At 45.5% G+C, this 24775-nt stretch overlaps 1 protein-coding gene across 2 annotated transcripts in view; it reads right to left on the reverse strand.

Moving 5' to 3' along the window:
* The window catches only part of LGMN (legumain), a 37553-nt gene extending 13138 nt beyond the window's left edge, over positions 1-24415 (reverse strand). For both annotated transcript variants that reach the window (XM_042990416.1, XM_015543385.2), the window contains exons 1-5: positions 24294-24415; positions 14213-14379; positions 3328-3425; positions 2028-2109; positions 256-341 (exon numbers count right to left, since the gene is read on the reverse strand). In XM_042990416.1, the coding sequence (XP_042846350.1) occupies positions 256-341; positions 2028-2109; positions 3328-3425; positions 14213-14350 (404 nt within the window). In that variant the 5' untranslated portion in view covers positions 14351-14379; positions 24294-24415. The remainder of the gene's footprint in view (positions 1-255; positions 342-2027; positions 2110-3327; positions 3426-14212; positions 14380-24293) is intronic.
* Positions 24416-24775: the final 360 nt, after the last annotated feature.

Genomic DNA, 24775 nt, shown 5'->3' on the forward strand with positions numbered 1-24775 from the left:
CAACAAAAAGCAGTCGCTTCAAGTGACAGAGAACATTTCATTAATGATAATGAAGGACCCTGGCTCCTAGGGTTAATTCAGTACAGAAATGCGCTCCCCAGTGAAGCCACCGGTTCCGTGCGGCCTGTTGTAAGTCAGGACAAAGCTCCCGCTCTGTTACTTCTCATGAGTAAACAGGACGGGAGCAAAGAACAACACCTATTTGGGGGCCAAGTCATTAGGAAAGCGTGGGAGCCTTTATAAGACAGACATTACCTCTTCAAGACCTTTCCAGATCCTTTGCCCTTCACTGCTTCTTCATCACCTCTTAACACAGCAAGGAAATTTTCTGGGGTCACATCCTACAAAGAATTTGGAAGTCAAAATCAGACATACGTGTCATTCTCAATCAGAGCATTTGCTGAGTCTGTAGCAGACCTGAGCCAGCGGTCCACAGATCTCCGAGGCTCAAGGTTTAAGAGCAAACACTTTGGAACCAAGGTAGACCCAAAGCAAGGCCAGTGTTTCTGGGGCCTGTGCATGACCTCTTCTCAAATATCATCTTGCCTTTGGCTGATGGCAACTCAGCAAGCCCGCCTTTCCTTCCTAACCATCCCAGAGTCCATGTGCAGAAACCCAAAGATGCTGGTAGGTAGGGACACACAGCCAGGGAAGAGCAAAGCACCTCAGAGGCACAGCAGAAAGGGAGGAGAAGCACCAGCACTGGGCCTCCCTTTGCATCCAGCTTGTTGCCTAGGAGGTCAAATCCCAAGGACACTTGATGTCCTTAAAGATTTTATAATGCTGATGCCTGATCGTTTAAAAAAGCAATACAGGGGCACCTGGGTGGCTCAGTCAGTTAAGCATCTGACTCCTGATTTCAGCTCAGGTCACGATCATGGGATCAAGCCCCAAGTCGGGCTCTGTGCTGAGTGGGGAGCCTGCTCAAGATTCTTTCTCTCTCCCTCTGCCCCCCTCTCCTGTACATGCTCTCTCTAAAATAAAAGATAAAAATAAAAATAAAGCAATACAGAAAAGTACAAAGGGGGAAAAAAATCGCCAAAAATCCTACCCCCTACCACTAAGATTCCAAGTATTTCTTTATCACACTATATAAAAACAATTTCATAAAAATGAGACCATCTATGTTACAAGCACATGTTCAATTCAACTGTGCTGGAATGTAAAAAAAAAAATTGAAAGAATTGCTGAATTTCAGATAGATGCTCCTTTATTACCAGGAATATTAGTTCCTAAGAGATCCCTCTACAATCCGGAAAACCATGCGGTGGCAGTCATTATGGTATCTTCAAAAATGTGTCAATTGATAAAGCCTCTATCAATTGGGAGGGATAGAATTCAATTGGGAGCGATATAATTCATAAGTGATACACAATTACAATTAATGAAAAACTATCTCCGCAAAATCCAGTGATGCTTTCTTTGCAGCAGGGCTGGTGCTGAGAAAATCCATTTTCAGAAAAGAGCACAGCTCTATAATCAGATTAGCAGCAAGGATCTCTGCTAAGATCTCAAGAAAATCAGGTATTGTTGAAGGAAATCCATTATCAGGCTTAAAGTAGAAGACTAGATGGGGCACCTGGGTGGCTCAGTTGGTTAACTGCCTGATTCTTATTTCGGCTCAGGTCACGATCTCAAGGTTTGTAAGTTCAAACCCCACATCAGGCTCTGTGCTGACAGCGTGGAGTCTGCTTTGCGATTCTCTCTCTCTCTCCCTCTCTCTCGGCCCCTCCCCCACTCACGCACGCACGCTCTCTTTCTCTCTCAAAATAAATAAACTTACAAAAAAAAAAGACTAGAAACTAAAGATCAGTAGACTACAACTTACTTCTAGCTTTTTTCCTTTTCTTTCCTCAGCTTTCTTTCAAAACTCTCAGAAATTACTCAAGTGCAAATCTTAATACCAACACGAAGCACCGCCCAGAAATCAGTGTTGTGAGGTTCTGATCCCAGAAATGCGAGAACAAGGGACGTACTGTCACTGAAATGAACACAAGCCCTGCTGGCTCCAACCTCGTACCCCTCACCTCGCCGGTGTAGTCCTTCAGGACCCCCGCGTACACGTCCGAGCCGTTGGGTCTGTTGATCACGATTCCTGGCGTGGGGTTGCTGAAGAAAACAAAGAAACCGAGGGACACATTTGAAGCACGTGGTGTGATATGGCTCTGAAATCTCTCTTCAAAACTATGCCCCCGTTATGTACAAAAATAGGGAGTGACCACGTTTGTCAGAGACATTTCTCATCACCCGCACAGCCGCCAATGTGCTAGTGACTTCAGAGCCTGGGGATCTCAGGCAGCCCACAGTTCTCCGGTTCTTGGTGGGAGCAGTGAAGGACTGTCCTGAAAATGACAGGTGTGGCTGGCCTCCTGCAGGAACCGTACGGCCTTCTGGGGGCAAGACCCGAGCGAGAGATCTCTCAGAGCAAAACTCTTTACAGAAAAAGATGGGGCGGAAGACAAGACTTTAATACAAGAGCTCAGGCGAGAAAGCTCAGAATGGATTCTGTGCTGTCGTGTGATCAGCCGTCCTTGGCCACAGCAGGGAAAACAAGAAGTGGGGGAGACGAGCACCGGTGCAGTTTAGTAGCCATAATGCTGCTCCTGATCTCAACACGGCAGATAAGCAGGCATGAGACCAACTATTTGTGAAGCTGAATTCAACAAACAATAAAAGCAAATTAGCACGGAAAGAAGGGCAGTAGGATCCAGCCTACAAATAAGAGTCTCCTGCGCACAGGGCCACCGAGGCAACCCCTCTGTGCTGCCTGCCCCTGCTCGGAGGTCAGGAATGAGCACTGCAGAGCTGAGAAGGAACCTACACTTTTTTTTTAAAATTCTTTTCTTGACGTTTTATTTGAGAGAGAAAGAGAGAGAGAGAGAAAAGTGCAAGCAGGGGAGGGGCAGAGAGAGAGGGAGACACAGAATCAGAAGCAGGCTCCGGACTCCAAGCTGTCAGCACAGCGCCCGACATGGGGCTCGAACCCACAAACCGTGAGATCATGACCTGGGCTGAAGTCAGACGCTTAATCGACGGAGCCACCCAGGTGTCCCAAGAAGGAACTTACACTTCAAACTCTCCCAAAGCCACCAGACCCAAACACCCTTCAGCAACTCCTATGCCAACTGACACTGCCGGGGTGCCCCCCCCCAGTTGTGTTCAAAGCTCTACATGAAGCAGCCCTGTGGGATTTCATCTGCCAGTCTGTGCACGTTCTAACGTTTATATTCTATTATTAATTCTAAACATTCCTATGAGCGGGTATGCATTTAAAAAAAAAAAAAAATCCCGAATTCATCACCAAGTTCAAAAATACTCCCTACTTACTCTTCAGAGTTGGCAATGTCATCATACATCATCACAATGATCTGTTCATCAGGGATCCCGTTTCTGTGAACAATCTGGTAGGCGTGACATGCATCCGCCTGGAGAAAGGATTTTGTCAAGTTTTAGATTCTGCCCAGAAGGAGGTCAATTTGGAGTTCTTTCTCATGGAACACATGTTGTAAATCACTCCTTATTGTTCGAGTATTTAACTTATTTTAGGGGAGCCTGGGTAGCTCAGTCGGTTAAGTATCTGACTCTTGGTTTTGGTTCAGGCCAGGATCTTATGGTTCATGAGTTAGAGCCCCAGGTCAGGCTCTGCGCTGACAGTACAGAGCCTGCTTGGGATTCTCTCCCTCTCTCTCTGCCCCTTCCCTGCTCGCACACTCTCTTTCAAAAAATAAATCAAATCAAAAAAATTAAAAATAAATTATTTTAAACCATACACATCAGTCTTTTTTGAATTCAATTTTTAATTTTTTGAAATGCTTTTATTATTTTTGAGAGAGAGAGACAGAGCGTGAGCAGGGGAGGGGCAGAGAGAGAGGGAGACACAGAATCTGAAGCAGGCTCCAGGCTCCCAGCTGTCAGCACAGAGCCCGCTGTGGGACTTGAACCCACAAACCATGAGATCATGACCTGAGCTGAAGTCGGATGCTTAACCGATTGAGCCACTCAGGCACCCCTTAACTCAATTTTTAAAACTCCCCACCTCAAACATTAAAAAAAAAACAACTTTTTTTTAAGGGAGGTGACACCTGGGTGGCTCAATCCATTAAGCATCCAACTTTGGCTCAGGTCATGACCTTGCGGTCTATGGGTTCAAGCCCTGCGTTGGGCTCTGTGCTCACAGCTCAGAGCCTGGAGCCTGCCTCAGATTCTGTGACTCCCTCTCTTTCTGCCCCTCCCCTGCCCGTGCTCTGTCTCTGTCTCCGTCTCTCTCCCAAAAATAAATGAACATTAAAAAAAAAATTTTCTTTAACTCCCTACCTCACACCCATTATCCAAACTCTCATTCACCTGGTATATGTGGGTTACACACACACACACACACACATGCACAGCATCACCACTATGGATAACAAGGGCCTTAAAAAGTCTTGAAGAATTTATTTTCATTTTTCCACACCATATAAAAGTCTCCCAAAAGCAAAGAATTAGCTCTGAAAAACAGAATGATGAACCACAGATTAAAAACTTAGTTTTGTATCAGACAGGATTCTTCCAATTCAAGTAATTTTGGCTGCCATCGTTGCTGTTCAGGGAATTGAAAACTCAGAAGGTCAGCTCAGGTATTGAAAGGAGGAAATGTACTCTTTAGTTAAAAAAAAAAAAAAAAAATAGCAAGAGTGACAACATTAGGGCTTAAAGAAAAACTCTGTTAACGTGATTCCTTGTCCATAAGAGGGTGAAGACATTCTTTGCTTCCTTTTTCAGATGACACGTGGTCCAGTCCGGAACCTGGGAATCATTTGAGGTCAGTGAAGAAAAACTTCTCTCACTTTCTGCTCCTGTGTGTCTTTCACGAACAAATAGACACACATGAAGAGCATAGTGAGCCCAGCTCTCTGCCTCTCTGAGGAAGGGAGCTCTAGGAACTGGACCTTCAGTACACATCACATTCTACACAGTACGTAGCACGGCAATAAAGCTTATCGAGCATTAAACCCGGCGGTGTAGATGCCTCACAACAAATGGACTTCACAGCTAGCGATGGGTGTTAAATACACAGTTCTGAATGTTGGGCGAGTGAGTCCAGGGTCTGGCACTTCGGAGCTGTTGCATGAATGGGTGACTGAATCAATAAATAACAAAAGCTCATACATCTACTGAGTTTCTAGTACGTGTCAGGCACCGTGCTGAGACTTTCTAGGCGCCACCTCATGGGATTCTCATAGCAATGCTACGTGACTAAGGTAATGATCCCTACTTTATAGGAGAGGAACCTGGAGCTTACGGAGGTAAGGTGACCTACCCAAGCCACCCAGCTCATAGCGAGATATCCCAGGCACTCTGCCTCCAGAACTTGACGGTGCTTCATGCAGGGACAACAGAGAAATCGGAAAAATTAGAGACGCCCAGAGAGGGGGAGGAGCTGAAAATCTGAACAGGTTGTTTTAAGATAGTTACTAAGATAAGTATTTTATACATACACAAACTGCTAAAATGTTTAAATCCCCGTTTCTGTGGAACAAGGAAGACCTTCAATACTAACAGTTGTAGGAAAGAAAATAGCCCCCACAGATGTCCACCTCCTAATCCCCAGAACTGGAGACCATGTTGCACTACCTAAGAAAGGGGAATTAAAACAGATGGATTTAAGATGGTTCATCAGCTGACCTTAAAATAGGGAGGTTATCCTGCATTATTCCAGTGGGCCCAGTGTGGTCACAGGGGTCCTGGTGTGTAGAAGAAGGAGGCAGTGAATCAGTGTTGCAGGGATACAATGTCAGAAAAGACTCAATTGCGCCATTGCTGGCTTTGAACATGGAGGAAGGGGCCATGAGCCAAAGAATGAGGACAGCACGTAAAAGCTGGAAAAGGTAAGAACATGGCAACTCCTTCAGAGTCACCAGAGAGGAACACAGCCCTTTTGACATCTTGATTTAATGTAGTAAGACCCCCCGTTCAAGTTTCTCACCTCCAGAACTGTAACATAATAAATGTGCATTGTTTTAAGCCACTAAGCTTGTAGTGATTTGTTATAGCAACATTAGAAAACTAATCCACTGATGGTGGAAGTTTAGTGTGATTGGCATTCTACTTGGGAGAATATCTTGCCATTACCCAATCAACTTGAAGCACATTCCCCCCAACCCAGGGATTCTGCTCCTAGCGAGACCCTAAAAAAAACTCTAACCTGTGCAGTAGAGGATTATTCATAGCAAAAGAAAAAAAAAGGAAGAAAGAAAGAAAGGGAAAAAGAAATAACCCAAAGGACCATTAGTAGCTGGAAAAAATAAACTGTCATATGCTCATATAATAGAATACCATAAAGCTCCGATGGATGGATGGATGGATGGATGGGTGAATGGAAGGAAGGAATACAACCCATGTTTCAAATAGATGAATCTCAGGAACATAATGCAAACAAGAATAAGTCACACAAAAATGCATTCACTATGATTACAGTTATATAAAGGCCAAAACAGGCGAAAGTAAACATTTTGTTGTTTATAGTTAAATACACATATGGTAAAACCAGAAAGCAAAGTGAAGGAATGATTGACAAAAAATTCAGGAGCTTGCCATCAGGCAGGAAGGGAGGGGGACTGAATCAGACAGGGCATAGGGTCTTAGTAATGTTTTTTGTTTTTTTTAGTCTGATACAGGTATTCATTATTATAATTATTATCATTATCATTATTATTATTCTTTAAATTGCACACACAGGTCATATAGATAGTTCTTTGCTTTCCTTTTCATTAAAAAAAAAATCAAACCAATATTATGTCAGATTTAACTTATTCTTATGATGAAAGTGAAAGTGACCAGGTATACCCACCCATTCCCCTTGGTGACAACCATCCTATTATTTATTCCTTTTGTCAGAAGCCAGGTTCATTTAAAAAAAATAAAAATAAAAACACTTAAGAATAACTCTAACAAAAGTGTCAGACTGGTACACTGAAAATCTGAAAATGTTGAGGGAAATTAAAGAAGATCAAAATAAACAGAGAAACACCTCATGTTCACAGATGAGAAGACTTAATTAATTCTATTTAAAAAATGTTTTTAAATGACCAGCAGGCTTTTTTGCAGAAGTGAACAAGATGATCCTAAAATTTATAGGAAATTGCAAAAACCCAAGAACAGCCAAAACAATTTTGAAAAAGTTGAAGGACTTTTATTTCCTTTCGCATACTTATATGTATTATGTACTGTATTCCTACAAGAAAGTAAGCTACAGAAAAGAAAATGTTACTGAGAAAATCATAAGGAAGAGAAAATGCCTGTATAGTACTATATCATATTTACTGAAAAGGACCTGCATATAAATGGATCTGTGCCGTTCAAACCTATGTTGTTCCAAGGATCAAATGTACATCAGGGACAGAACAGTCTTTTCAACAAATGGTGCTGGGACCATATGGAAATCCACACAAAAAGATGAACTTGGGCCTTCATTTCACACCACTCACAAAAATTAACTCAAAATGGGTCATAGGCTTAAATGTAAGGGCTACAACAATAAGACTTTTGGAAGATAACTTAGGACAAAATCTTCAGGACTTTGAGTTATAACCGCAAAGATGTTGTAGACATGACACCTAAAGTAAGGCCCATAAGCCAAAAAAATTGATACGCTGGACATCAGCAAAATTTATTTTTGAGACAGAGAGAGACAGAGCATGAGCAGGGAAGGGGCAGACAGAGAGGGAGACACAGAATCAGAAGCAGGCTCCAGGCTCTGAGCCATCAGCACAGAGCTCGATATGGGGCTCGAACTCACAGACTGTGAGATCATGACCTGAGCCGAAGTCGGACGCTCAACCGACTGAGCCACCCAGGTGCCCCTGGACATCAGCAAAATTAAATACTTGAATGCTTCAAAAGACACCATTAAGAAAATGCAAAGATAAGCAACAGGGTAAGAGAAATATATACAAAACAAGTATCTGATAGAGAATTTGCATCTAGAATATGCAAAGAACATTGATAAGACCATCAACCCAATCAAAAGTGGATAAAGGATTTGAATTAACATTTCACCTAAGATACACAAATGGCTAAAAAGCACATAAAAAGATGCTCAATGTCATTAATTACTAGGGAAATGTAAGTTGAAAGCACAAGACACCAATTCACAGCTAGACAGACAATAACAAGTGTTGGTGAGGATGTGGGAACCAGGAACCTCCTCCATTCACTGCTTGTGGGAATGTAAAATGGTGCCGCCATTTTGGAAAGTGACTCAACAGTTTCTCAAAGGTTGAACTTAAAGTTACCACATGACCGAGCAATTCTTTCTGCCCAAGAGAAACAAAAACATTTATCCAGCCAAGATTTACAGACCAATGTTCTTAGCAACACTGCACACAATAGGCAATAAATGGGAACAACTCAAATGTCCACCAACTGGTAAGACGACAGATAAAACGTGGTCTATACATACTATTTAATATTCTTTGCCAATAAAAAGGAACAAAGTACTGACACGCTACAACACAGATACATCTCAAAAACGTTATGTTCACAGAAACAGAAGACTACATGTCAAATGGCTCCACCGATATGAAACATCCAGAAATAGCAAATTTATAGAGACAGAAGGTATATTTTCAGTGGTTGCCTGAGGCTGGGGGCTGGGGCTGCAAATGGGCTGGAGGGAATCTAACTGGGTAGATGGAAATGTTCTAAGACTGATTTATGGTGATGTGTGCACAACTTGGTAAATTTACTGAAAAAAATCATTGAATTATATACTTGAAATGGCACATATCACATGTGATATGTACAACATGCCTCAATAACGCTACGTATTTTAGAAAGGGCAGGTTCGGCGTGTCCTGTTCTGGCACTTCTCCTACACTATTTGGACTCCTCACCACCACCTTGGCAGGCACATGCTTTCATCCACATTTTGCAAACGGGGACAGACTCAGCACAGACTCGGCAATTCAAACACAGGTCTCCTGACCCCGACCATGCCTTGTGCCCTTCTTCCACAAGAAGCAGTCTCACAGTCAGGTCATGGGTCTCTCCGAGGTCCAGAGGTACTTGGTTGCCTCTAACTTTGTTAACCTAAAGGGGCTCCTCAGGATTGACTGCTACTCAAAACAAGTAAGCGTAGGGTTAAACCAAGTCAAATACTTGGGAATGGTGCTAAAAGCCACTTGAATTACTTCCTTTGCACTATCTGGCCCATATGTTATTTTCCCCTGAAAACCAGAAAAGCCTACGAAGCAGTATGTGAGGACGGTATTGAGCAAGATTCTATAAAGAAGGCAAGGCCCTCTGGGCCACTGAGCAGACACTGCCATGACTCAGCTTGGTTCACAGCTTGTGTTAGGAGTTCTGACGACAGGCCTGTAAAGCATCCCGTGATTCCCTGATGCAAGCCACTGTCCGACAATGCCTGCCTGTGATGCTGCCACCTCAGGCCAGCTGTGAGCCAAATGAGAACCACCACTTTAGAACAAAGGTTAAACTCAACTGGCACATTCCGGTCATGGTCAGTGGAAAGGGGTCCACTTGCGAGCCAGGTAAGGATCTGAGAGAGAGAGGCGCCTCCTGGTCTGCTCATTGACGGATGTGTGCATATTATCACTTCCTGGTACATACTGTGTGCTGCCTGGGTGAGGCAGTCCCTGGGTCAGGGACTTTGCAGAGTTGCCTCACTGAGCCCACCACCAACTCGAACTTTCCAGAGGAGAATCAGAGGTTTAAAATGAGATGGCAGGGGGTGGGTGGTAAAGTTGAAAAAAAAAAAAGAAAATAGAGACAGAGAGCAGTGGTTGCAGGGGGCTGGGATGGGAGCAGGGACTGACAGCAAACCGGCATGAGGGAACTTTCTAGAATAATGAAAGTGTCCTAAAAATGGACTGTGGCCATGCTTGCAGAGCTGTATAAATTTGCTGAAACTCACAGAAAGTATATAATTATAACAGATGAAATGTAGGACATGTAAAGGTATGCCTCAATAGAGCTGTTTTAAAAAGTGGTGATTACACCCATTTTTTTTTTAAATCTAGAAAATCAAGTGCTCCTGCATGGCTCAGTCAGTTAAGCATCCAACTGATTTCGGCTCAGGTCATGATCTTATGGCTCGTGGGTTTGAGCCCTGTGTCGGGCTCTGTGCTGACAGTGTGGAGCCTCTCTCTCTCAAAAGTAATAAAAACATTTTTTAAAATCTATAAAATGAAAACTGGTCTTTTTTTTTTTTTAACTTTTTAATGTTTATTTATTTTTGAGAGCCAGAGCATGAGCAGGGGAAGGGCAGAGAGAGGAGACACAGAATCTGAAGCAGGCTCCAATCTCTGAGCTGTCAGCACCGAGCCCGATGTGGGGCTCGAACTCACAAACCGCAAAATCATGATCTGAGCCGAAGTCGATGCTTAACCAACTGAGCTACCCAGGTGCCCCTAAAGGTGGTCTTTTAGAAACGTGATGACTCTGTCGCTTGGCCCTCTATCACACGTCTTTCTCCCAGTTCCAACAAGAAGAGTCAGTTCTAGGCTTCTCCTTCTCCCTCTCTGCCTCAACTGAAACCCGCCTATCTGCCTCCCAGCTCCTGGGACAGATGCTCTTAAAGCTTCCAGGAGGAGGTGGCGGCCCCCTTTCTCTCCGCCGCCACCCAACTCCAGACCAGACCAGCGGAGTGGGGGGGGGTGTCTGCCAACACATGGCAAACCTTGGAGCCCCATTGCCAGCAACGGCCTCAAACCCTCCCAACCCCCATCCTTTGAGTGACACCTGGTCACATGTGCCTCTCCTCAATTCCTGTCACCCCCAAAGTCCCCAGGGGGCCGTGAACTTCACCAGCAATCTATTTCAACAGCCGCCCCCACGGTTCCACCTGAGGTCTTCCTCCTCCACATGCTCAGACCTGTCCTGAAAGAAACCCTCCTCCAACCCCAGTTCCTCCTGTAGTGGCCCATTCCATTCCCCTTGACAAGCCTGTCCCCGAGTGCTGTTTGCACTTCCGGACCTCTCCCTCTCTCCTCCGCCCGGACACTGCAGGCACTTGCCCTGGCGAGGCCTTACCTCCCCCCTCTCCCCCGCAACCGGCTGAGGGCACCAGATGCAGACCTTCCACCCACCTTGCCTCAGACCAACCCCCTCGAGGCCATCCAGTAATCCCACCCCAAAATGGAAACCAGAGAAACCCAGTTTGTCAAGACAAAACATGATTTAAATAACCATCACCACGCACACAGCAAAGCACTCAGCAGTGATTTAAATTGGGCCTGGTGTCCCCGTCCTTCCGCAACAAAAGGAATTTGTGGGAACAAGCGCTGTGTCAATCCAAGAAGGTAAACCTCCATCCAAACATAGGTTGAAAAATCTGTGTAGGTTCTAGGAGGAGAGTTCTTTCAAATGCTCTTTTAATGATTAGTCTCCAAAGCCAAGAAGGCCAATGTTGGCAGCGGCTGAGGACAGAACCAGGCCAGTAGTGCTAAGTGCTGAGTTCAGCGATGACTCAGTGCTCGCGTTTCCTCCGCTCGGCCTCTGTCCTCTTTACTGAAGGATGAGTGTTTTTCACTCTTTCTTTTGGGAAGCGAGTGCTTCCCTTCATTCTGTTTTGATATTATTTTACCAGGGGAAACTAGCACCCTTCAACAACCACAAGAAAAAACAGAAAGGGTTTTCTCAGAGGAAAGGGTCATTGGATCCCTATACTTAATAATGTTTAACCAATAATATTCTTTCTAAGTGGGTTGTACAAAAACCAGCATGGCAAGGGGTGCTTGGGTGGCTCCGTCGGTTTCAAACATCTGACTCTTGATTTTGATTCAGGTTATGATCTCATGGTTCAGGAGTTTAAGGCCCTCATCAGGCTCCATAGCATGCAGCCTGCTTGGGATTCCCTCTGATTTCCCTCTCCCTCTGTCTCTCTCTTTCTCTCTCTCAAAATTAAATAAGTAACATTTAAGGGGCGCCTGGGTGGCTCAGTCAGTTAAGTGTCTGACTTCGGCTCTGGTCATGATCTCAAGGTGCATGAGTTCGAGCCTGGGATTCTCTCTCCCTCTCTCTCTCTCTGTCCCTTCCCCACATGTGTGTGCGCTCTCTCTCTCTCTCTCTCAAAATAAATAAACTAAAAAAAAAAAAAAAAAAAAAGACTGACTGATGAATCAGCCTGTTCACCATCGGTGACCTGTATTTAACACCTTATCTTTCTCCTGCCTGGGAGAGGGAGGAGAAAATTGAGAGACGGATCAGCCATGTACTCAGGTTGCTCCTCCGTAAATGGGTCAGGTCTGTGGTTAAGTACTAAGATGTTACAAGGGATCATCTTGCCATGACAACAACGTTTCAGTCAAGCCAAAGTTCTTGTTCGGCAAACACACAAAAACATTCACGAAACAGGTCATTCAATGATCACCACGTTCCGGAGCTGGTAGGGAGGTCTTCTAAACCAGCGCCCTGCCTAACAGATAACGAAAACAGACAGCCCCGGAGGGTAACGCGCAAGCAGCGCTGCCCAGGCCGTGGGTGCACAGACTCCAGGCCTGCGCTGTCCTGTACAGCAACTCCCGGGGCAACCGAACACTTCAAGTACGGCCCGTCCAAACTGCATAGATCGTCAATGTAAATGCATACCAGATTCTGATGATATAGCGTAAAAAAAAAAAAAAAAGGTAAAATATCTCATCATTAACTTTTTATATTGATTACAGTGAAATGATAGTTTGCATATACTGGGATAAATAAGATGTAGCAAAGTTACTTTCATCTGTTTCTTTTTATTTCTCAAAAATGTGGTTGGGGCACTCGGGTGGCTCAGTCGGTTAAGCATCTGACTTCGGCTCAGGTCATGATCTCACGGTTCGTGAGTTCAAGCCCCACATCGGCTCTCTGCTGTCTGTGTAGGGCCCATGTCCGAGCCTCTGTCCCCCTGTCTCTCTACCCCTCCAGCATGCACATGGTCTCTCTCTCTCAAAAATAAACGTTAAAAAAAAAATGTGGCTACTAGAAATTTTACCACAACGCACGTGGCCCTCCTACTAGACAGCGCTATTCAGAGCTAGTCAGCCCAGGTTTGATCCAGGCTCAACCACCTGCCATCAGTGCCTCACTGGGTGGAGGACTGACTTTCTTTGCCTCAGTCCTCTCGTTCACAAAGAGGAAACAAGAACTGGGCCTACTGTGCATTGCTCCACGACGACGGGGTGAGATGAGTTCACTTGTGGAAGCTCTCTTAGACGAGAAGCCAGCACACCCTGCATCCTGTTTCTGAGAATTGACAGATTAACTGATGGTTTAAGCAACAACTCTACCGAACTAAAAAAGTCACATAAAAGTCAGCTTTATAAAATATATAACCCGTGGTGAGCCACAGTCGGTTAAGCATCTGACTTGGGCTCAGGTCATGATCTCCTGGTTCACCGGTTCAAGCCCCGCGGTTGGGCTCTGTGCTCACAGTTCAGAGCCTGGAGCCTGCTTCGGATTCTGTGTCTCCCTCTCTCTCTGCCCCTCCCCTGATCATGTTCTATCTCTCCCTCTCAAAAATAAACATTAAAAAAAATAAAACAAAATATACAACCCAGTGGTATCCAGGATATTCATAAAGTTGTGTAACCATCACCCTCTCTAATTCCAGAACATTCTTATTACCCCAGAGTCACTCCCCATTCCCCCCTCCACCCAGACCCTGGCAACCACCGATCAACTTTCCATCTCTACAGATTTCCCTATGCTGGCCTTTCATATCAGTGGGATCCTATGCGGTCCTTTGTGACTGGCTTCTTTCACTCAGCATGTTTTTACGGTTCATCCACGCTGAAGCCTGCTTCAGTACTTCATTCCTTTCTGTGGCCAAATAATACCCCTTGTATGGACGTACCACATTTGTTTATCCACTCGTCAGTTGATGGACATTTGGACTGTTCCCACTTTTTCACCAGCATGAACAATACTGCCATGAACATTCATGTACAAGCTTCTGTGTGGACACATGTGTTCATTTCTCTGGATGCATACCTAGGAATGGAACTGCTGTGTCACGTGGTGACTCAACGTCTCACCTTTTGGGGAACTGCCAGTGTTCCAAAATGGCTGCACCATTTTATGAGCCCCCCATTTCTCCACATCCTTGCCAACACACATCCTTTAGCCAGCCTTGGGGAGTATGAATGACTTTTTAAAAAGTCTGTTCTATTGACAATGTGCAGGATTGTTTACAGAATACCAGGGTCATAAAGAAAAGCATTAGTCATGGTCTTACCTGGTGCCTATAATTATACCAGCCATTTGAACCTGCGACAATCACCACCCAGTGCTTGCCCCCGTCCTCGGGATCATCCATGGGAACAGCACCGATTCCCAGGACCACGCTGAGCAACACAGCTCCTTCCCAAATCATTCTGTGCCTCAGAGTTCAACGGCAGGAACCTGGGGAGAAAAAAGCAGAGAGTCAAGCAAAAAAGGAATGACAAAAACAGAATATTGTTGGCCCCTGAGGAAATATCACAGCAAATGGGTCAAAAAGAGAAGACCAGTTAGTCATCAGATAGAACAGGCTAAGGACAAAAATGAGGACTGAGCAGAATTTTATCTTTAGCTCTGTGGCCCCTTTCCCTAAGGGGAAAAAGGTCTACTCCTATCTCCCTCACTACAGGTTGAAGTTATGGGTATAAACCAAAGAATACTGTGAAAACTCTTTAAAAAGTTTTTGTCATGGGCACCTGGGTGGCTCAGTCGGTTAGGCGTTTGACTTCAGCTCAGGTCATGATCTCGCGGTTCATGAGTTCGAGCCCCGTGTCGGGCTCTGTGCTGACAGCTCAGAGCCTGGAGCCTGCTTCGGATTCTGTGTCTCCCTCTCTCTCTGCTCTTCCCCTGCTCTCGCTCTGTCTCTCTCTCTGTCTCTCTCTCTCTCTCTCAAAAATAAACAAACATTAAAAAAACTTAAAAAGTTTTTATCACAACTTGGAATACAGCAGATAAAACTCACCACCACCAACAACAAAACTCACTGTATTAGAAGAATGTCTACCACACTGTATGAAATGTTTGCAAGGAAAGAATACATATGTAATGTGTGCGTAGAAAAATGTGGAGGGCAGACATAGAAATTTAACAGTAGATAGTGATTGGCGGCAGGTAGAATTCAGGATGATTTCCTCCTAGCTCTCTTTTTACTACAATTAACAGATATTATTATGCAATAAAGTTCGTAAAAATTCAAACACTGAGGGGCAATTTATAAGTTTGAGTGAGTTACCTGGATGAGCTATAGTCAAACATTGGCAGCTCAGCTCAATGCCTTTGTACAATATTTACAACCATACACGAATTCAGTAAGGCAGGCAGAGCACATATTTTATTCCTTGTTATAGGAAGGGGAGATTAAAGCAAGAGAAGTGACTTGTCCAATATCCAGTCAGCCAGCTCTGGCCAGAGACCAGAACCCATGCCTTCTGAATTCCTAGTTCAGGCTTTCTGCCACACAGTTCTACATTGAGACTTTATTCTTTTTTTTTTTTTTTAATTTTTTAACATTTATTTATTATTGAGAGACAGAGATAGAGCATGAGCATGAGAGGAGCAGAGAGAAGGGGAGACACAGAATCTGAAGCAGGCTCCAGGCTCTGAGCTGCCAGCACAGAGCCCAATGCGGGGCTCGAACTCACGAACTGTGAGATCATGACCTGAGCTGAAGTCGGACACTTAACCAACTGAGCCACCCAGGTGCCCTGAGACTTTATTCTTAATGAAGTACATGCCCAATTTTATACTGCACGGCCAAAACTTTAAAGTTTTAACGCATAAGAGGCAGTACCCAGGCCGAGTCCCGGCCACTTTGCCTTACTCAGATCAGACACTGCCCTGTGTCTGAATGTTATTCTAAAATAACAGCCTTCCTGTGACAGATACCAGGCCTGTCACACTGAGAGAAGAGGAAAACCAGTCTCTGAGATGTAGGGATTCGGCAGAACAGTCTGCAAAGCTGACCTCTGACTTATGCCATTTGTCAAATAGGGCTCACTCACCCATTCACTTATTCATTCATTCACCCAGTTGGCCAGAGTCTCCTGGACACCCACTCTGGCAAAAAACATGCTGGATGCTCTGAACGCAGCAGGACAGGACAAAGCCTCTATCCTTGGCGAGCATGCTGCCAGCTAAGGGATGAACCACCTAAAAGCCTAAGAAACAATCCTTAGCATTCTGTACCTAACACTGCTAAAATTCAAAAATGGATTGAGTAGTGGATTTTCCCCCCAAAAGCGAGGAAACAGGAAGCCCTGAATCCAATAAAAGTTTAAAAACCTAACAGTGTCTTAGTCCAGTGCTTCTCCAACCTGACCGTGACCCACATCCTCTGGACATCTTGTTAGGATGCAAATTCTGACTCAGGAGGCCTGGGCTGGACCTGAGTCTCTGCATTTCTAACGAGCTACAGGTGATGTCTAGGACTATCTTTTGATGCAACAGCGTTCTTCATTAACTTTGGCGGGCTCTAGTTCACCTCTGGCCCAAAGCCTCATGACCTGAGGCTACTCTTTCCCTGCCACCCCCTCCAGGGTGATAGCCCCTCCAGGAACTCAATTCTTAACGTGCAACCTGAGTTGGTGCTAGATCCACATTTCTTTAGCACCACGCAAGGTCTTCCACAGATGAACGGGGAACCACGATAAGGTGCCCCAGATTTGTGTTTAAGCTTATTCAGAAATGGCCATGCTTTTTGTTTGTGCTTGTTTTAGAGTGAGAGAGGGCAGGAGCAGAGGAGGGGGACGGCGGGGGGAGGGAGAGAGAGAGAGAGAGGGAGAGGGAGGGAGAGAGAATCTCAAGCAGGTTCCATGCTCACTGTAGAGCCTAATGTAGGGCTCAATCCCACGACCCTGGGATCATGACCTGAGCTGAAATCAAGAGTCGGATGTTCAACTGACCGAGCCACCCAGATGCCATAGTTGGTCTGTTTTTTAGTATGGTATATGACAGATGAAGTCAGAGAACAGATGAGGGCAGTAGACTGCCCAGGCAGCCATCCTGGTACCCAAACCAGCTGGCCTATTAATGTATTAATGTGCACATGAGGACACTCTCCCAAGTCCTCTGGACCTGATGGGGGCTCGCCATGGGGCTGGGAGGTAACGGCAGAGGTGACGTTGACGACGGAGATGACCCCCCCAGGAGCTCTTTGAACCCAAGCTTGCCAGGCGGCCTCCTTACTGCAGTTAAGCCTCCTTGGGAAGCCTTCCCCCGGGCCAGCAGCTGGCACCTTTCTTCTCTAAAAAGCTGGACAGAACTATTTTGCCTTGCAGATCGCACCATCTCCCTCAAAACTGTCCGGCTCTGTCGCTGTCCTGTGCGCACAGCCAGAAACCATACATAAACCAGTGGGCGTGGTGATGTTCCAATAAAACCAGGATCCGGTCTCTCTGACCCGCCCCAGGGAGCGAGAATATACTCCCAGCCAGCCCACAGGACGTGACAGGCACAGCGGCCAGTTCTTATCATCTTCCATGGGCAGTCATTAAGCGGGCTCTCTGGTGTGCACACCAGTCTCTTCCAAGTTTGGTTCACGTGACTTAATCACAAGGAGGCTCATTCCTCTGGAGGCCCTGCCATGTGACTTTTTCCCTTCACGTTTAGGGACAAAAAGAATATGTAAAGGGACGCCTGGGTGGCTCAGTAGGTTAAGCATCCGACTCTTGATCTTGGCTCAGGCCATGATCTCACGGTTTGTGAGATGGAGCCCCTGTGTCGGGCACTACGAGGGCAGCATGGAGCCTGCTTGGGGTTCTCTCTCTTGCTCCCTCTCGGCCCCTCCCTTTCTCTCTCTCAAAATACATTAAAAAAAAAAAAAAAAAAAAAACCAGAATCAAGAAGTTGGCCTGACTGTGAACCCCAGAAGGGACACCACCAGCTTAACTGCCTATATTGGCAAACAATACAGCAGGCACCGAAAAACCACCGCCAGGTTATTTTTACAAATTCAAATTCATCTGTCATTCTTTTACTAATACACTAGCATGCTACCCCTCAGTGGGGAAAACTGCTTTATTAATATGCAAGTGACATTTTCATAGCTAACATTTGGCAATGGTTCCTGTCTGCGATTTTTTGTTGTTGCTGTTTCTTATAAACACGCAGGACGGTTCCTTGAACAGAATGGCAAGTTAAAGGCCTCACAGTATGACACTGATGGAAAGTGTCACTTAAAAAAACACGTGTGTTAATACCATTTGGGGAAACATATTGGGGTCTAGAATGAAGATGAGTAACATAAGCTTTCCACTGTCCTCAGCAAGAACGCGTCTCAAAGCAGTCAGCCTCACCCGGCCATTTCCTGATCAGCAATACTCTTGACAAAGTCCAAGCATCAGGCAAAAGTCACAAATAATCTCGTGGCATGCCTGTGATTCTTGTTCTGTCAAAAAGAAAAGTTCACGAAGGCAAAGTAAATGATCCCTGCTGAACTACCTCTTCAGGATGGCTATATTCTTTTAGTTTATTTATTTATTTTGAGAAAGAGATAGAAAGTGAGTTGGGGAGGGGCAGAGAGAGAGAGAAAGAGAGAGAGAGAATCCCGAGCAGGCTCCATACTGCCAGCACAGGGCCCAATGCAGGGCTTGAACTCATGAACTGTGAGATGATGACCTGAGCCGATACCAAGAGTCAGACACTTAAGTGACTGAGCTGCCAGGCACCCCCATGATGGCTATTTTTACAGTCCGACCCACCCATCCATCCAACAAACACAGCACAGAACAGTGAACTAAATGACAGAACCCTTCACTGAGCTGACATTCTAGCGGGAAGACACACGACTGAAATCCACACGTTGTCAGGGGAGATGACCATCAGGAGCAAATATAAGGCAGGAGGCAGAGTCCAGTAGAAGTGGGAGGCATTATTTTTCAAAAGGGAAAGACTTGTCTACGGCCACACCACCCTAAACGCACCCGATCTCGTCAAAAGGGAAAGACTTTAAGGAAGTGAGGAAGCCCACCCATTCTAATGGCAAAATGTGTCCTCCACAGAGGGCTGTCGAGTTAAATCAGCCACGGCACACGCTTGCGATGGGGCACTGTTTTAACCTGTTTTAAAACAGTGGAAAGATCTCCAAGGGGACTGTAGTGGGGATGTGTTTAGTCTGCTAACCATCTGTGGGGAGAAAATGACACAGACGCGTGTTACCCCTACCAGAGGAGAGAAGGTCTCCCCTACAGAGACGCGTGCGTGTTCATATGCTGCACAGGGCGGCAGAGTGGGATGCTTGCGGGTTTCTGCAATGAGCCGCGCCACGTTCACTCCACCCAGTCCTCGCGAAAGCCTGTGAGCCAGTCTCATCGCTCTATTCAGAGCTGAGAAAAGCGAGGCCGGACAGGCAGACAAATGCGCTGGTAAGCAGCAAGCCTGGGGCTGACACACAGATCTGGTCCAGAGACTGCTTTTGTCGCTGTGTCACCTTGCTCGTCACAAAAAAAGAGCTGTTTATGTGGATGTCTGCAAAACCGGGTAACCACAGGTGGGTGTACCGCACCCCCTACCCAGGGCCCAACCCCTCCACCAGCAGGTCGTCCGCGGTGCTCCTCACCACCTTACTATTTTAAGGCACTTGTGGGCCATCTGTACAAGGAGCTCTTCTCTTAAAAGAACCTACCAAAGGAGAACCTGAACCACACAAAGTCAAGACCATCGGTCAAACCTTTACGAATGAATTTTACCCGCCTCCAATGACAAGTCCTCTGCTGTTCCCACTAGCCCTGTGTCTCTCTCAGGCTACAGGGTTACACAGGTCAGTAATTCCATCAAAGGACTCCACTTGACTTGAAGTATACTAGCAAGTAAGGTTCCATTCATTTGCTAGGTGTGGGACAGCGTGCCCATTCTAGATAAACTGTCACCAGCAATACAAGTAATGAGGCCCCAATCACAGGACTACCCTAAGTAGCACAGTCAAGTTCAAACCAACGTCTGACACCAAAGCCCACACCTTAACCACCACTGGGTGTGACCTCAATGCCAGTCCCCAATTTGCTACTGACTCTTTAGAAACAGGGAACCATCAAAGCCAAGCAAAGCAGCTAGCTAGTCAAGGACATCTGAAAAGAACCTTCCGATCCTGAAGGTCTTTGATCCTGCTCTCTACTCTCCAGGGGCTTACAATAAGATCAACATTAGTGGACCTGACTGACAGTATGCAAGACACAGGGAGAGAGGATAAGGACCCATCCTTGACCGAACTGGAGTCAAGTCCCTCTGAGCCCCCTTCTCACTAGGTCTTGGCCTGGTGAGCTCAGTTTAGCAAGAATCAAAGCCCCCCTTTGATATCTAATCAAGTTCCACTTAGTAATTTTCCATCCACTGACCCCGTCCACCTATAAATCCTAGCTATCCTTGCTGTATTCTGAGTTGAGCTCAGATCTACACTCAAGCCACCTGTCCCTAATAAAACTGCTGGAATAAAACCTGTCTTGCTGTTTTTAACAAGCGTGTAGTGCCAAGTTCTAACATAGGACACACAGCTACTAACTCACAGGAGAAGCTTCCGTCTCTAGGGAATTGTCTATCTGTACAATAATAGTAGAACTAAATTATTTAGGGCAGATTCAGCTCTCAAACCTTTAAACTTCCTGTCTGAAGAGTGACATTAAAACAAATCCAACTGGATCGTATCTTAAATCTCAATTGAAAACTGTATCTTATTCAGGGTAATCAATATTTTTCCTATAGGGAAAATTTCTGAGTCCATGGCAAACTGAATTCTAGATTAGAGTACGTCCTTCAAGGTTACCTAATTCTGACTCTATGGAGCTTTTTCTTCACATCTCTGTAAACTGGATTAACAGCAATGCAAACAATTCTTTTTTTTTAATGTTTATTTTTGAGAGAGAGAGAGAGAGAGAGAGAGAGAGAGAGAGAGAGCGCACAAGCAGGAAAGGGGCAGAGAGAGAGGAAGGCACAGAATCTGAAGCAGGATCCAGGCTCTGAGCTGTTAGTACAGAGCCTGATGCAGGGCTCCAACACATGAGCCGTGAGATCACGACCTGAGCCAAAGTCAGCCCCTTAACTGACTGAGCCACCCAGGCACCCCAAACAATTCTTATCTAAAGATATACAAATGAATTCTATCAAGCTGAGGTTCAGATGATTTCTGGTTGTAGAAAGAAGCCAGTTTTGCCTGCCATTTGCATATTTATTTCATTATTTCTGATCTACAAATATATCCATAGCATGGAGTCGCCTTTGAACTGGTTGTAACCACCGCACTGTTTCCTCAATGTAAGTTAAATGTAATCTTTACTACTTGTTCACCCTTGTATCTATAGAGTGACGACTTTACCTTTATAAAAATTATTTTTTAACATTACAAAAAGTCTGAGCAATTGAAACACATTTCAAAATGGACAGTCGATAAACACTTTTAAAATCTCCTAACGGTTAGAATAATTTTGGAATTTAGCAAAGTAAAATTTGCCCAATGGTTAAGTTTATCCAAATTTTTATTTTCACGGCTATCTGACACTTGAATTCCTTTTACCAAAATTACTATTTTTGAAACCTGATATCAGTTTAGTTTGTAGAATTTTACCAAAATGACTGAAAGACTTTTACAGTTAGATGTTAATTCTTAACTTAAATTTTGTTAATTTATACTTCAAGAAATTGAAGGGTAGGGGCACCTGGCTGGTTCATTCAGTTAAGTGTCTGACTCTTAGTTTCGGCTCAGGTCATGATCTTTCGGTTCATGAGTTCAAGCCCCTCAATGCGTTCTGCACTGGCAGTGGGGAGGCTGCTTGGGATTCTCTCTTTCTATCTTCCCCCTCCCTTGCTTGCTCTCTCTCTTTCTCTTTCTCTCTCTCAAATAAATAAACTGTAAAAAAAGAAACTGAAGGGTAACCATTAAATTACAGAAATGTACAAAATATAATGTAAAACAACTGTTTTATCATTAAGCCCATGAACTGTTAATATTTTGCAAATCTGTGAAGAGTCTTTCCCCATAAAACTAATAAAATGTAACAGATGAAATTTGTTTCCATATCCTGTTCTATTCTCCCCACACCACAAGATAACCACAATCGTAAGTCAGCATTTCTTTTCATTCACTTTATTATACCTTTAAAAACACATTATGTGCACTTTATAAACATTCCCTTCTAAAGGACTTTTAGGCAGTTTCAAAACATTATCACTATAAACAAAGTTGCAACAAACATCTTAATACTCCTCTCCTTGAATACACATGTATATTTCTTTAGGCTACTTTCTAGAAGTGGAACCACTAGGTCTTCAGATATACTCATTTCGCTAGTAGCTATACTGTTCTAAGATACACTTCTATCAGTAGTGAATCTTTCCCTCAAATACCTATCATTTCTTTTTTTTTTTTTTAAATACCTATCATTTCTTAACTGCACTGAACTTTATAATTCCTAATCTGATGGACATAAAGTGATCTAATTATAGGTTTAATTTGCATTTTCTGGATTACAAGAAAATTTAAGTGTTATGATCGGCTTAACCTTTCAGATTTCAACATCTTTGATACATGTGACAACTCCCCCATCATTAACTGGGATGTGAATTACCGTCTACAAAGCAACTTCTGCAGTTAAAAAAAGAAGTGCTGGGTGGTTCTTCTCGAGATAGTGTATAGGTTGGAAAACTCAAGAAACAGCATTCACTTCAATATACTTCTACTGAACAATACTGGGTATGGTGTATTTCACCTCCTTAACAGTTCAGAACTTTTCCTCTTCTCTTCTCCTTCCCAACTGCAACTGTTTTTCAAAAAGCCTCACCGATTCTCCTGGGAATTACTGCCTGTGCTCCCTGCTGTGACCTCTCTCCAATATTTTTCCACACTACAGACTACCTAACGTACACACCTACTGAATTCAGCTTCCCAAGCTTCCAGGACAAGATCTAAACCTCTTACAGCAGCACAGGACGCCTTGCAGGATATACGGCTATCTTCTCATGAAACAGAGCTCATGAAATCCACCACCCACATGAAATCCCTTGTTCCAACCAGGTTTCAAGATTCGAGTCCAAAATCCTTGCTCTCTCTATGCCTTCACCCACTGTTTTCCAGGTGAAACGTTCTTCTCCATCACACTAGCTCTTGTGCATCCCTCAAACTAAGTTCTACCTCTTCCCACAAATCTAGATTTGGGCTAGATTTGCCAACGGGCTGCCCCAGGGCAAACCCTTTTAACACCGGACGGGTTCTCTATAGGCTGCCTCTCCCCTTTACAAATGCCCCCTGCTCAAAGAGCTTAGTAAGGCTCAATAAACGTTTGCTAACTAATGGAACCCTACAGTAAAAGAGCTGAGCTACGCCACTCACCACGTACACAGTGCAAGTCTCAAACCCCAGGCATTTATTTGCATCTATAAAACGAAGCACGTGGTAAAAGTTCCTTTTTTCCAACTCCCAGATCCTACAATTCTTGGCCTGGAATGACCCATGTCGGTACAACCTCACCTCTAATAGTTAGGGGCAGGGGACCAAACCAAGCTTTCACTTTCATGCTTGAAGTGAATCATCCTGTGAGTCCCACCAGCTCAAGTCTCTGGGAACTAGGGCACCTCTAACTTCTGGGAAAGGATGTTTTTATACGTTTGGGTATTTCTGTTGTGGTAATTAAGTGGGTGGAAATGGATGCAACCCTCCGCATTAAAAACACCAAGAAGCTGGGGCGCCTGGGTGGCCCAGTCGGTTCAGTGTCCGACTACGGCTCAGGTCACGATCTCACCGTTGGTGAGTTCCAGCCGCCCTCCGGCTGGGTGCTGACAGCTCAGAGCCCGGAGCCTGCTGGGGATCCTGCGTCTCCCTCTCTCACGGCCCCTCCCCCGCTCGTGCGCGCTCGCTCAATCTCTCTCTCAAAAAATAAACAAACAAACAAAAAAAAAAAGGCACCAAGAAGCTGAACTGCTCCTAGATCCTGAAGGTCGGAACCAAGCCCCAGACCCTGCCCGGCACGCCCTGCCTGTGGGACCAGAGCAAAATACTCTCTCCGCGCGCCCGCTTCTCCCTGCGCCTGGGAAGAAGAGCCTGGGCTTCCAGCCAGAGCTCGCGCAACAGAGGGCCCCCATCAGCCCACGACCACCCTCCGGGAGGGCGGGCTGAGAGGTCGCCGCATTTCCCTTGGGATTCACCGCTTCCCGAAATCCTCTTCCCCGGGGTGAGAAAAGGATTACTCAAAAAGGGTCGGGGAAATTGAAAATCGCGGCCGTGAGACCCAGAGCCGCGGCAGAGAAGCAACCCTGACCCGGGACGTGAGCAGAGAAGCAACCCTGGCCCGGGACGTGCGGCCTAGCCCGGGTCCCCGGATGGGGCTTGTAATTACCTGCAGCAGACGGACCGCGGAGGCAGCGGCAGCGGCGGGCGGCAGGACCGTGGGAACTCCTCGCGGCGCGCAGCCTCAGACGAGCCACCTCGTGATGTCCGCCCTGCAGTGATTGCGGAGCAACGGCCGGCTCCAGACTTTAATGGCCAGCCGCGCTGCGGTGATTGGTGGAACTTCGGGGTGGGCGTCTGAGAAAGCCAATGGAAGGCGGGGCGAGGCGGGGCCGGCAAACCAAAGGGACTACAAGTCCCAGCATGCACCGGCCGGGGCTTCTAAACCAGGGTCTCGCTAAGCCTGGGGAACAGGGTTAGCAACGAAGTAGGGTTGGGGGGTCCCGGGGTGCGTGGGACCTCCTGGTGATGCAGTAATTCCAGAAGTGTCCACCAAAGGATCAAAACCAGCGCGCGGAGCACTTTGACCCAGTGGCTTCCAAACTCGTCGCACTTTGGAATCGTCTAGGGAAGCTTCAAAAGTACCGAATG

This window comes from Panthera tigris, chromosome B3 (assembly GCF_018350195.1).
Source record: "Panthera tigris isolate Pti1 chromosome B3, P.tigris_Pti1_mat1.1, whole genome shotgun sequence".
Taxonomy (NCBI): domain Eukaryota; kingdom Metazoa; phylum Chordata; class Mammalia; order Carnivora; family Felidae; genus Panthera; species Panthera tigris.